The 14,298-nt window shown below is 42.7% G+C and overlaps 1 protein-coding gene across 1 annotated transcript; it reads right to left on the minus strand.

Moving 5' to 3' along the window:
- Positions 1-1,230: 1,230 nt before the first annotated feature.
- Positions 1,231-6,177, minus strand: LOC147423365 (uric acid-xanthine permease-like). The gene is made up of 12 exons (XM_086501651.1): positions 5,755-6,177; positions 5,594-5,666; positions 5,166-5,255; positions 5,012-5,062; positions 4,701-4,843; positions 4,266-4,433; positions 3,994-4,140; positions 3,767-3,886; positions 2,980-3,110; positions 2,714-2,895; positions 2,156-2,620; positions 1,231-1,896 (listed from the first exon to the last, which is right to left on the minus strand). Exons 1-12 carry the CDS (start codon positions 6,040-6,042, stop codon positions 1,727-1,729), a joined length of 2,028 nt encoding a protein of 675 aa, XP_086357777.1. The 5' UTR covers positions 6,043-6,177; the 3' UTR covers positions 1,231-1,726.
- Positions 6,178-14,298: the final 8,121 nt, after the last annotated feature.

Consider the following 14,298-nt stretch of genomic DNA (forward strand, 5'->3'; position numbering starts at 1 on the left):
TTTACTTTATTGTTTTTATTTTACTTATTTTTCTTTTTATTTCGTTTTGAAATGGCAATGTTAGCCTTTCGCCTTGTTTTTAGTGGGGCTCTTTGTAACTTATAAAGCATTTGTGATTATGTGTGTGTATGATCAAAACTACAATTATATATTAGAACACAACAAAAATGCATTTAAACCTACGCTCCATAAGTCTCAATCATTTGTCCATCATCCCCCCTTCACTTTCAACAGGCCTCTCGATGCTCCTCGCCTTGTTTAAAAAGGCATTGCAACTTTCATGAGACTTCCTTTGTACCAAAAGAAGTTTCTGACTAAGGAAAGAGGCTATGACTCTACCAATTGAGCTAACACCCATATGCGGGTGTGTGCATGCGATGGGATGCCTCTCTCCTTACCTGTGAGGCCATTGTACATAGGGTGTGTGCGTGTGTTTCAAAGTTCTTGTACTCTATAAATTAAAAAAAAAGTAGTTTCTGCCTGTTCGTTTTCAAGTGAGGATCTCTTGTCACATGTGCTTGCTTCTTGGAGGAAAATGTCATGTCTTTAAGTGCATTGCCTGTAGGGTATACCCAATAGAGCAAGCAAGAGAGAAAGAGGTTCTCTCTCTCTCTCTCTCTCATAGAATGGGGTCATACATTCCTAACTACAAGCCAAGTTTTTCCTTTCAAAATTAAGGTCTAATGAAATCACGACCGAGATTTTTCATTTCAATTGAAAGATTTACACTACAAACCGAGACCTAGGTTACAAGCTCCTTGCCATGGCCATAGCCAAGCATGAAGACGGATGTTCCAATTAAAGGGAATAGCTTTTCCTAAAAATGCTCTACCACACTCTTCCAAGCCACTTTTTCCAAGATGGATGGACTGAATGGACTTTCATTTGATGAATGGAGTTATTGGTTTACTAAGCATCAACAAGTTGCTCCAAAGTTGAAAGGGTATTCTTTTCATGTGGAAAGTGAATATCCTTTTGTCTAAGGAAAGGCCCCAAGGATCATCTTTTCCTCTAATGAAAGGCCCCAGACATCATGTATTATCATGTTTTCCTCTTCTTCATCATAATATATACATCATTACCGTTACTAGTGCGGCCGGCCGCCTACAGCAGCTTGTCTCTCTTTCATTTGGAGGACTGGTCATGTACTCGTCTAAGGAAAGATCCCAAAAATCATAGATGTTTATGCACAAAAGGAGTTTTTGGAAGAATTGAAAGAAAGATACGAGCTTGAGTACTGGCCAGTTTATCAGACAAGCAGATGGAGTAGCTTCAAATGTGAATTATAGACTTTTAACATATCCGAAAAAAACCCACCACAGCCTGCTTGCAAAACTACAACTTTTAAAAGCCTATTAAAAGGCAGAAAGTTGATTCCTCAGCAATAAATATCATATGATATATGAAAATATTCTCAGCTTGGGAAATATTTAGCTGTAAAGATGGAAGAATTTACAGAAAGCAACCCTCAGGCCGAAACCCAAATTCACTCGTGTTCTACAGAATTTCCAATTGGATCCCCCAATATTGTTCTCAGAAGCCTTCTATACAGATATGGAACTAAGTCCCTCATTGTCATAGGAGTATATGGCCGAGTGTGCAAGCGCAAAGAATGGACGTGTATAGGGCAGTATATTCATCACCGATGGTATATCGGTCAAATGGATAATGCCACATCTTGGGCCTCATTTTTGTCAACTTAAGATTAGCAAAATGACTTCCTGCCTCAATCATCTGCTTTAAGTCTCTGCAACTCTGAGTTAGCCTTTTCAGCATTATTGTGGCTCCCATCATTGTCAGCCTCTTCAAATGGAAGGATTAGATTCAGCGCAAAGGCCGTAAAACCGCCCACAGAAAAGCCATTAGAGATGAATAGCACGAGTGCATCCCTAAAACCTGCAGTTCCAAATAGGACTTCATTAGCCAACTTCGTATGCAACCAGAGAGAGAGAGAGAGAGAGAGAGAGAGAGAGACCTGCTACTCAAGGGAGAACTAAGATAACCAATCTAGTACACTCGGGTAATAAAAAGGTTATTCCAGTTTCCTCGTCTTAGTCACACACACAGCACCCCCCCCCCCCCCCCCCCCCCCCCCCCCCCCCCCCCCACACGCACACATGAGAGGGAGAAGGAGAGGGAGAGGGAGAGAGCGAACCTCTGTATCCCGGACTCCAGTCAGGATTGACAGGCCAAAAATTTCCCTCATTAGGATAACCAGCCTGTCCAACAATGTTCACCCAAGTAGGAACAAGATTCACACCCAGGCCTATCCCCAGCGCTAGCGTCGCAATGAAACGGTTTCTTCGTGTCAAGCCCTCCCTTGAATTCAGCACATGTACGCCAGATACGACAACGCTTGCGACTAGACACGCTGTTAGAGCCCCAAGAATGCAGTTGGGAATCGAAATGAATATTGCAGCAAACTTTGCCAAAACTCCCAATAGGAAGAGCCAAAAGCAGCAAGCATATCCTGCTCTTCGGGAGGCACATCGCGACAGAGAGATTACTCCATTGTTCTGAGCATACGTAGTCAATGGTATGGTTGTTCCAAGAGCAGCCCAAAATGCATTAAGGCCATCAGCAAGCAATGCACCTTGTATAGATCGCTCATACTCAGTTCCTGTTAGAACAATCGAGATCAATAGTAGTTAGAGCATGCTATACATGAAGCTCCACATAGCTCTATATCACTACCATTGCTAAAGATGACTACCATAGGGTGGCAAGCCACTGGCCTCCGTTGTTGCCGTGACATCACCGATACACTCTGTCGCGGCCACTATAGAAGCAACAAGCAACGGCAACACAGCGGGCGCATAAAATGAGAGGGGAAACCTTTGAGTCCACAGAAATGTGACCCAGTCCGCTGAAGCAATCAGATCACCGGTAAGGTACCTGCGAACTCAAAATAAGGTCCAGGTTAATTCAGAATTTCGCAAGAGCTCTGTAGATATTGAGCAAGAGGTGAATATTTCTGACTTGTAAGATGTGCATATTGATCCTGAGCATGCTGGTGTTGCGCATGATGGTTGTGTGCAGAAGGTGCTGTTAGGGGATGGCGTCGTTGGAATTCCAGTTATTTGATTGGTAGATGAATTATAACGCACACCCTGCAAGCATCTGATCGGTCAGATAGATGTACTTAAAAAAAGAACGAATCCGATCATTTAACTTTAGGAGGCTGTCTTCAATATACCTAAATGAATAAGACCGGATTCATCTTTAAAGGAACGTGCAAGGTATAGACTCGTGGTAATCATCCACATGACAATATAACCATCAGTTCCATCATGCATAGTATTGACTAAATACCCCCATCGTGACTAAATAACCATCAGCTCCATCATGCATAGCATTGACTAAATACTATGACATCCCCACTAACATCGTCGCTTCACAATAGTGGGTGCAGAACTAGGTACTAATATATGCTCCCACACCACACACATGAGCACACATTAATACAAAGATCTGTGTAATGAGTTTCCGTCACAACTCCAGAGTTGCAGGGCACCAGCTGTCTTAAAACCTGTCTCTTTTAAAACTGATTTTGCATAATCGTGTTTCACAGTGCTCTTGTACATGAGCTGAATATGAACGACGCATTGGTCTAATCATATGAAATGGAACACAGTGTTTTTTCCAAAAAACAGGGGCAAAGGCGACGTACTTACGAACATTGCAAAGCCCAAAAAATTATGCAATATTACTTAACTTAAGCACAACTACTAACTAGGTACCACGAAGGCAAGCGGGGTGCCCTTACCAAAGGAAGAACATCATAACAAACTGGTGCAGTACATACTGCCGGTGCACAGTTATCTTTGCAATCTGTGGCATGTGTCAACGCCGCGACCACCATGGAAACCACCAGAGCTATGATGACCTGGTAAATTAAAGCAGGAACGCATTTACTTATGTAGCACAAAAACAGCATAAGCTGTTTTTCAACCCATATAACAGCTTGTAAAAGCAGCTCAATGCAAGACTCACTTGAGTGTTCTTCATGAAAGGTGATCCAAACAGTTCCACCAAGATGAAGGTTACAAAGACCACAAAACCAAGGCCCAGATAATATCGATGTCCAAATGCTAACACCACATTCCCATTTCCAGTGCACGGAACCTTTGTAGTCAGCACCTGAACACAGACCCGACGATTTTAGTATTTTTAGAAAACTACATCGCTCTGCTCAACACCAAAGCTTTAGAGCTACTCTTATCAACAAGGAAATCAGATCATTCAACACCCGCCATTCCCTTTACCTGACTTGCACAGTATTGACCTCCACCCCAAAGCTCAAAGCCTGTGGCTACTAGAGAAACTCCCACCAGGATCAAACATGTTCCCGTTACAACAGGAGGAAAAATGCGGCGTATGGTTCGTGGAGAAAGAAATGAAACTGCCGTTTGGAACCAACAAACCACAAGAATCTGAAAAATGAAAAGCAGGTAATTTAGGTACATGTTTTTACATATGGGGCCCTACCAAGAGGGCACTCTCTTGGAAGGTCACCCATCCCAATACTGTTCTTGCGCATGCACACTTAACTACGAGATTCCACAACTTGGTCTAGACATCCAGACCCCAAAACCTTGAGGCGTTGGGGACCTCTGGTCTAGCCAACTATGCAAGCCTCATAGTTAGGCACCACTTATTAGTCACAAGTTGGGCTTATCCTGCATAAAATTCCTACATACCGTCCCTAAAATAGCACCATAAGCCTCTTCCCCTGTGCGGCATTGCCCTTCTAGGGGCTGTGTGCATTGCTGACACGATCCATTAACTTGACAAGGGGCACCATTGCATGAGCAGGCCTGAAGACTGGTGAGGACATGCTGGGCTGGAAACCACATCCATAATAAATAAATTATAAGACCATGTGCAAAAAAAACTGTAATACTTGTTAAACGCTCCACTTGAGAGCTCAATTCAGAGAGAATTCGTCAGTCTGCTCTTGTCTAAGCTCAATAGAGAGTGTGTACGTGTATTAAACATTAATATAACTTACCAACAGGAATATAGGCAAAAGAGATGCCCATTACAGATAAAAGGCCCGATCCTGTATGATATAAAACACACAAGGACTAAATAAGTTCAGATTTCCACTTTCTTGCAACGCGCGAAGTGTCGATAAAAAACTACAAAAAAGGGCTCACACATACCTATTACATACTTTGTGAACGGTATTTTGATCTGATAAACCTGGACGAAAGATGCGATTGAGGTAACAATTAACGCTGCTGCTACGAGGTCTGAGACCATGACAAGTCACAGAGGACACAAGCCATAAGTGCTCCATTGGAAAATTAAGCAACACAGCTTGAGATGATCAATTACACCGAACAAGCACAAAGGACTGAAGACATTAGTGCGTTGATCCGACAATCACGCAACACCAATAGTGCTTTGAGATGGGCCGACTAGATTTACGCAGCACAGCTTGAACTGGCCGATGGAGCAGTCGCACAACAACACATGCAGATGGTCAATCAAACCATCACACCACACACAGCATGCAAATGCTCTCTCTCTCTCTCTCTCTCTCTCTCTCTCTCTCTCTCTCTCTCTCTCTCAGAGGGAAAGAGCTTACAAGCTTCCGTCTTGGGGCTGGCAAAGTTGGCGGAACCAGAAATGATGACAGGGGCAGTGATAATACCACCCACCTGCAACGCAATCAATCAGTTATTACACCCTAAAGAAAGGAAGCCCAAATTGTGCTGAAGAGTCTGTTGCACAGAGGGCGGAGCTCACCATAGCCAGAGCATGCTGAAGGCCCATGACAACGGACAAGAAGAGGGGGATCTTTTCGTCTTTGGAGTAGAAAGGGGGGCGTGTGGAGGTGCCATGGAAGGGGAGGCGGGGCATGCAGAGGAAGGTCCAGTCATAGTCGCCGAGGATGCGGGAGCGCCAGGTAGAGCTGACAGCAGAAGAAGAGGAGACAGCAGGCGAGGCAGGGTGGACGGGGGCCTCTTCGTCGGCGCCTCTGTCCATGGTGGGTGCCCAAGAGTTTACACGAATGTATGGCGAATGATGAGCCATGCAGTTAAATAGGGGGACCTGCTCCTCTCCTGCAAACTGCCCCTCTCTCGTGATTAGGAATTTTGGCAGATCAGACCAAAAGCGTCTCTCTCTGTCTCGCTCTCTCTCTCTCTCTGTCTCGCTCTCTCTCTCACTCTCTAGACTCTCATAATCTCATTAGGTCCGCTTCTTCCTGTGTATTAAAGATCACGCGGATTCGACCTTTTCAAACTATATAAGGCAGGCCGCGGCCGCATGGCCCCAATTTTGTGTGTGTGTGTGTGTGTGTGTGTGTGCGCGCCTTGTCAATGTGTCGTTTTGAACCTAGTCAAACAACCTACCTCTCGACTCCCGAGTCCCAGGCTCCAGGTCCTTGCTCTCACACTAAAGTAGTGCAAAGCCTGAAATTTGGCTGAAATTTGAAATTTGGCTCCCCCACTTGCAAACAATAAAGGCAAGTGGAAATTGTAGTCAGTCTTTGACCAAGACTTAGGCCCATGTCACACATGGACGACATGTCGATCAATGGGTAAAGGTAACGCAAATCACCATGAACCAATGCCATTTGTGCCCCCATGTCACACACACAAATGAGGACTATCAAAAAGTCCAATGCATAAACCAATTTTCAAAACTAGTGAGAATAGCCATGGGCAAGCCTTGGACGAGGTGGGGAGATCGCCCAAGATGTGGCAGTTTCTATATATTCCCTGGCTACCAGTATAGCTTGTGGGCCTTCTCTTTAAAGAGGCCCGCCTCTCCCTGACAAGTGAGAGAGAAAGAGAGACAAAATCAACAAAATATAGAGAGACAAAGAGGATGAGAGAGAGAGAGAGAGGAGGTCCTTGAGTAGCCACTAGCATAGCTTGTGAGTTGCTTGTCAATGTGACAAGTGTATGCCCGAGCGGCACTGTTGACTCAGCACATTGCATGACCTTGTGTCCTTGTCTAACAAGGGCCATAAGTACAATAGTGAAACCGATGTTGTGAAACCAATGGTGAAAATAGCAGATAACTTTGAACTAGGATTTTTGACGTTCGTCTTCACTTATCTCTTCAAACCATGAAATTTTGCTCTAAACAAGGTGAGGAGTCACGACGGCCTGCTCTGAAGGTAAGTGGAAAGGGGGAAGATTTGTCGGAAGTAGGTCTTAATCAGTTGTGCAATTGTATTGTTTTAGTATAGAATTGTATTGTCTATATACACACATAATTAGGCCCATGTCACACTAGGCTGTTGCGTGCCCATCATGAGTTGGATGACCATGACTAGCATGCCCTTGCGTGAGAAGAGTTCAGATTACAGCTACTAGCACAAATGTTGTCACACTGAGCGTGTGCAAGAAATTGGAAAAGTTGTTAGGCATCCAATCAAACTGCAGGATTAATGTTGGAGTTGAAGTTGGGCGGGCATGGGAGGCCGATACACTTTTCGAAAAAGTGTGCCACTAAGCTAGATGGCCAACTAAGCTGCGGAAACATGGACAACATCCCAGTGTGACAAATGACTCCGTCGGCACATCCGTTGATTGGTTGGGAATATAATAAACGTTGTCCGCATGTCCCAACGTGACATAGGTGTTAGAAACTAGCGGTTCCAAACCGACCTACCAATCAGTATGACTCCCACCACTGCCTTCAACGACGGATATGGATATGGCAAATGCACTTTCCCTTTGTCCCGAGCAAGTTTGTGTAAATGTGGAAAGGAAAGGGGAGTTTTTTATGACCTTCAAAATGAAAAAAGTGGAATAACTCTTAAGATGACACTTATTTTTTCCAAACTCCATAATGCCTTGTTTGTTATGATGGGCCACTTAAACAAGGTGAAAATATCACATTGGAATTTTCAAGATAAAATAAAGTAAAAATATTAAAATAAAATAAAATAAATAAAAACCAAAAAATAAAGAGACCCCATTACAAACTAAAAAGTAGATTTAATAAGCATATATCATATTAGAATAATTTTTGAATAAAAGGTAGGTTTAATGAGGATAATTTTTTTTGAAATGTCCTTTTAGGAGGTCTTAAATGAAAAGATTATTTTACAAAACAAAATATTGCATTATTTCACATCATAAGATCAAAATTCTATGAATGTACTTCTAATGCTTTGTTTCTTAAAGCTTTTTAAAGCGGATTAAATAAACAAAGACAAAAAAAATGTATGAAGGTGCCAAATTACAATGATGGAAGGACCCATTTATAATTTAATACGAAGATATAATGTTTTTAATACTTTCCTTTTTAAGCTAAGAGGACACGTGTCCACCATTGGCAACCTCTGCATCAACGGCTCAGAAATTGCACCATTTCTCCACCATCCCCCTATGGCCTTCTTCAGGCCAAAAAGAGAGTTGTAACATTTCAGTGGTGTTGTGACCCTTGTGACAAGGAAGATTTTTTGTTTTCTTCAAAGTGAACTTTTGCTTGCAATCTTGTAACACATGGAATCCGCAAAGAGACCGTTACATAGAGTCCATCCATCAAGGGCATCATTTTCCTTCGATTTGTCAATTGTGAATGAGGGTGAGAACCTTTAATTCTCTTGGATAACAGTAGATTCTAGCTACGAATCATCACACTATTGTTCTCCTTATCCCAACTTTTCTCGTTTTCCTACTAAACTTTAATTTTTCCACTACGTGCCTTAGTTATAGTTACATCAAAAGTGTACCCACACCCTATCAGTCATGTTGAGCATAAACCAATGAACAAGTTGTTTTCACTGGACGAATCAAACACCCCTGATAGATAATGAAACGAGAAGTCTAAATGCTCCTCAATGAAATTGCATAAGATCTTGCCACTTGTTAATCCCTTTACACACAAGCTCTCCCCATAATTATGGGGGGAGAGGCCAATTAACTGCACCCTCAAACTTTTTGCTCTCCACTTCCCATGTGAGATAACCGTAGCCCCTCATTCCAATGCTTCCACGTTACGCATCGAAAGCTATGCTTAGACTAAATTGGCCAATATAGAAAATTATACATCTTTTTCATGGAAATGAGATACCATTGATACATGAAGCTAATCATGTAACTTTTACCAATCACTAAGACGACGTTGGGAGGTTCTTCTTTAATTGTGCCAATAGTTTTAAGTCAATCTAGAATGTTATATGTATCTTATGCTAGCTATATAATCCAACATAACCATTAAGCTTGGCATGTGGACCTTCTAGTGATATAGTCCTTATTATCAATCCAACCATCCCACTTCTTTATGGTAGATTTAATAGTGAGGTAGTCTTGTAGGCTAGTCAAATTGGTGGTCATACCCTTTGCTAGTTATGTTGAACATATCAATCCAAGCTTGGCATGTGGACCGTCTATTGATATAGTCCTTATTATCAATCCAACCATCCCACTTCTTTATGGTACAGTTATTAGTGAGGTAGTCTTGTAGGCTAGTCAAATTGGTGGTCATACCCTTTGCAATCACTTTGGCACTTTGAATTTCCCTAGCAAAGGTTGGCATCAACCTAAATGTGGATATGTGCTACAAATTTACTGAAGTATGCAATGGAGTACACATGTAGAGGAGGAGAGAGGAGAAGTCACTATTTGGGTGGACCACTCGTAACAATAGCATGTAGCTCGTTTTTTCTCTTGACAATATAAAAAATAAGAGATGGATACTAGAAGGCTAGTTAAAGCTATCAAGCATGGGTAGCATGACTGGTCATACTGGCTCCTTAACCCAGCAACATCTCACTTAAAGGCCAATGTGCCTTTGATTGCGATGATTGGGCACAGTGGCCTCTTAACACAGCAACCTCCCATTTAAAGGCCAATGTGCCTTTGATTGCGATGATTGGGCACAGTGGCCTCTTAACACAGCAACCTCCCATTTAAAGGCCAATGTGCACTTATGCAAGCTATGGACTTATACACAAGCTGTGTGGAGTAGAGATCTCAAACTAATGCCCATACGCACTCAGTATCTTTATGCAAGCATTGAACATGTATACAAGATGTGTAAAGTCTAAATCGTTAACCAATGCCCATACAGTACTGTGCAAATTTTTGTAGAAGACATAACTTTTATAAGAACATTTGCGGGTTTTTCATCTGTGTGAATCTTAAAGGGGTATGATTTGGTTCTCCTCAAGATTTTTTGATCAAACTGGGGTTTCTAGGTGACTCAAAGACACTCACTAGGTGACTTAAGAGTTCGATCTATTGCCCATAACAATCATCAATTATACGGATCAACTCTTGGCTTTTATTGGCTAGAGTGGCTCTATGTAAGGGCTCATTGATATTTCTCTTTTCTGCTTGCTTGTCCATCATTATTGAACCTAGTTGTCATAAGAGGTTGCTCTTTTGCCTAGGAGAATCATCAACTTTTTCAATCATCTCTTGGTACTGATCAACATGGCCTGGTGTGAGGGCTCACTAAAGTTGCTCTTGTTGCTTTTGGAATAGCATCCTCAAAGACTACATCCTTGACCACATCCTTGTCACACACTTGCTCCATTAGTTTTGTATTCTCGACCAAAGGTAGTTTGAGATTTCCATCAACCTGCTTCCACGTGGTCTTGACCACTAGTCTACTATCAACCCAATCCATAGGGTAGTTCCTAGCATAATGGCCAATCCTGTGACATTTGTAGCATGCAGTGGGGAATGAAGCAAATTATAGCTTGTAACATTTAATGGTTTAGTAACTTGTGTGTAGCGGAAAATAACATAGACATAGTGAACATTTCATCACGAATAGATTCCTAATGAGCATAGCAAGAGTGCTTGGGTGGAGAGAGCAACAAAAGCATAACACCTAGTTAGATAGGCATCAACAATACTTCAAAAAGAGAGAGAAATTAAGCTATTGAAAACATTTGAGGACAGGATTTTCATGGAGTCGGTCCCCCCTCCACAAGGCTTTGTATTGTAGGTTTCCCCCATCAAGGGAGACATTTTACAATACAATACTTTGTGTTCCTTCAATAACTTGCTGGTGCAATGAAGATGGAAACTTCAAGCACCAAGCTTACACTTGAAAACACAAAATTTCCTCACAGTCTCATACCCAAGACCTCACACACCTTCGAAGGTGGTGAGAGCTAGCGGGGTATGAGAGTAGATCGAGAGGAAGAAGGAGTATTCTTACGAGAAAGAAGTATGTCTCCTCACATAATCACTCTTAATAGCTTATCATAGCTTAGTAATTAGCATGGTAGAGGAGATGAGCATGCATTGGAGCTTGGCTCTTGGTTGCATTTGCATCACAAAGCCAAGAGTTGTTGGTGTAGGCCTCCCTTCTCACAAGCTTGGAGTAGATGATGAGCTTTCCATTAAAGCTTGAGAAGGAGATAGTCTTCTTTACTTCACACATGAGCTTGTGTGTGTGTGTGTGTGTGTGTGTGTGTGTGTGAGAGAGAGAGAGAGAGAGAGAGAGAGAGAGATAATGCCTTGCAAAAATCAGCCCCCTCTCTCTCTTGGTCGACCGCTCTTGCTATTTGCTCATGTTGGCATCCTATTGGCCCTTGCAAAGCTTAGCCAATGACAATTCAAAAGCATAAGTGATAGCATTTTGACATGTGTCCCCCTTTCCCCTTTTGTGAGAGCTTTAGGTACTTAAATAATGCAATTAAACTCTCATTGGACCTCTTAGTCTTCTGGTCAATAGGAATCAGGCAAGCCATTGGGCTGCTGAATGCTCATTGAACCCCTTAGGAGACTGTCCAATAGTCTTCTAGAGAGCTTAATTTCTATTGGTTATTTTATCAGTGTTTTTAAATAAATTAAACTAAATTTACTATAGCCTAATCCTCACTGGTCCACGTCTATGGCCATCCAATAGTATTTGAATGCACCTTGGGGGCAACTGGGGTAGGAAGCTGACATGTGTCCACTATGCCCTTTGTGTAAAGGGAGCTTGGAAGAGTGTGTGTGTGTGTGTGTGTGTTCCTCTCTCATCCCCTACAAATTGGGCTCGCTCCCTCCTTCCTAAGGATGTGGGAAGACTTTTTAGTCTTCCCCAAGACCATCCAATTCCCCCACACTTTGGTCATTGGACATTACCTTTGAATTTTGGAACCTTAGCATTTTGGAAGTCGTAATGGGCTAAACCTTAGGGTCTTTGAAGCCCATTGATGCACATTGCTCTTTTGCAAATGAGCCCCCTTTGGATCCCTATGGGACCGGTCTGCCAGCCTAACCAATATTCTAGCTTTTTCTCCCCTGGTACTTCCCCATATTAAATGATCAGTTTAACATGAGAAAATCATTTAGGAGAATTAGATATTAGTTCTTATGACATTACCTCTGTCTTGAAATCATAGTCGTCCTTGACTATGAGGTAGAGAAGATAAAGCCTATTCATTAGTCTGTTTGCTAGTGGGTAAAGGATCCCTACGACATCCTCCCAGAATGGATGACTAGTCCATTTGGTGCTTGAGAGTGTTAGCTGTCGTCTGCACATTAGTCCGTATCAATCTTCCATACTAGAGTCACAAGCTCTACCTGGTGTTCGCGAGACGTCGTCTCCACAAACATGATTCTAAGCATGCATACTCATTAAAATGTGCGCACAATAAAGAAAAAAAGAGTCTTATAAGACAAAAACTTTGTTCATTCAAACGATTTTACATTTGCTTACTCTAGGGACAAGGTTTAGGTTATCCTTTAATTGTATGCCTTGCATCCATCTAGCATCTTCAAAAGGATAATTCTTAAACTTAATAAGATATCGTCGGATATTCTTACCACCTCTCAATACCTTGTCTTCATGTCGGAGAATGGACTCGGGTTGCAGCACCTCTTCTTGGTCCTCGATCTCCGGTGGGTCTTCAATAGTTGGTTCTTGAGGTGGCTCTCCTTTATAAGGCTTTAGTAGGCTCACATGGAAAGCATTGTGTATGAGCCAATGACTGGGCAACTTGAGTTGACAGGCCATCTCATTGATTGGTCTAAGAATCTTAGTATCTTTTTGCTAATTTAGCATAGTACTTTTGGTGTCCTGTAGGATTCTTGCATGTTGTGTGTGTTAGGAAATAAGACGTAGCTAAATAGATAATTGAGTAGATTACTTAATGGAGAGAGACAGATTTATATACACGAGATTATAGATTAGAGAGAGAGAGAGAGTACACACGATATACGTGGTTCACCCAATGTGGGCTACGTCCACGGGAAAGCAGCCACTCAATGGCTTTAGTACTTCAAAACAAGAAGTAGTTTACAAAGGGATTATACCCTTAATGGAGCTCCCGCCTTGCTTCACTCTCACCACCTCACACTCACCTTGTTGCATCAACTTCACACTATGAAATGTGTGTAGAAATGGCCTCCTTTTATAGGCCAAAAGGGCTGCCATCTCTTATGAGAGACAGCCATGTGTAGCCGCCCTTGTGCGAATAAGTCCAAATCGGACCCTCCAATTCGCCCATGTGTGGCCGCCCTTGAGAAGACAAGTCCGCTTTTGAATTCGGCCACCGGCCACCGGCCATTGACTTTCGACCACCGGCCACCGGCCAATGACTTCCGACCACCGGCCATCGGCCATTGACTACCGGCCACCGGTCAACCGACCGGTTGTTTTCCGACCACTTTCCGGCCGCCGGCCGGTCATAATATTCTGGCGAAAAAGAATATTCCGGCGAAAGAAAAGTATCGGGGGCCTCCGCCCCCGAGGCCTTTAAAGTTGCCCCTGATTCTTGTCCGTGAAAATTTTGGTTTCCGGTGAGTGATTTTCCTTCACGCACGATGGCTTCTCCTCATAATGGGGGCCTTACAAATGTGCGCTTTTACCACAGAAAATTACAAGGGTAAATCAGGCTCCATACTTAACAATCTCCCACTTGGAGACTGATCTCCAAACCAAACCTGTGACTGCTTTCCATTCTGGCTTCTTATCCTTGAATGCCGATTGAAGATGAGCAAAAGCTCAACTTCTCCTTGTTGACCACCTTTGTAAACATGTAAGCAGGATTTTCACTTGTATGCACCTTTCCTAGCTTTAGTTGTCCCTTTTCCAAAAGAGTGCATATGAAGTGATATCTCACCTCAATGTGCTTTGTCCTTGAATGAAAGGCTGAGTTCTTCGCAAGATGGATAGCGCTTTGGCTATCACTGTACAAGACACAATTGTCTTGTTTGAATCCAAGCTCTTCTAAGAATCTGTGAAGCCACAGAATTTCTTTACTTGACTCTGTCATTGCTACATACTCTGCTTCCGTGGTAGAAAGTGAAACCACTTTCTGCAGCTTTGAAGCCCAGCTTACTGCTGTGCCTCCAACCGTGAACACATAGCCAGTAGTGCTCC

Source organism: Adiantum capillus-veneris, chromosome 26, assembly GCF_014529385.1.
Source record: "Adiantum capillus-veneris isolate H3 chromosome 26, ASM1452938v2, whole genome shotgun sequence".
Classification (NCBI taxonomy): Eukaryota; Viridiplantae; Streptophyta; class Polypodiopsida; order Polypodiales; family Pteridaceae; genus Adiantum; species Adiantum capillus-veneris.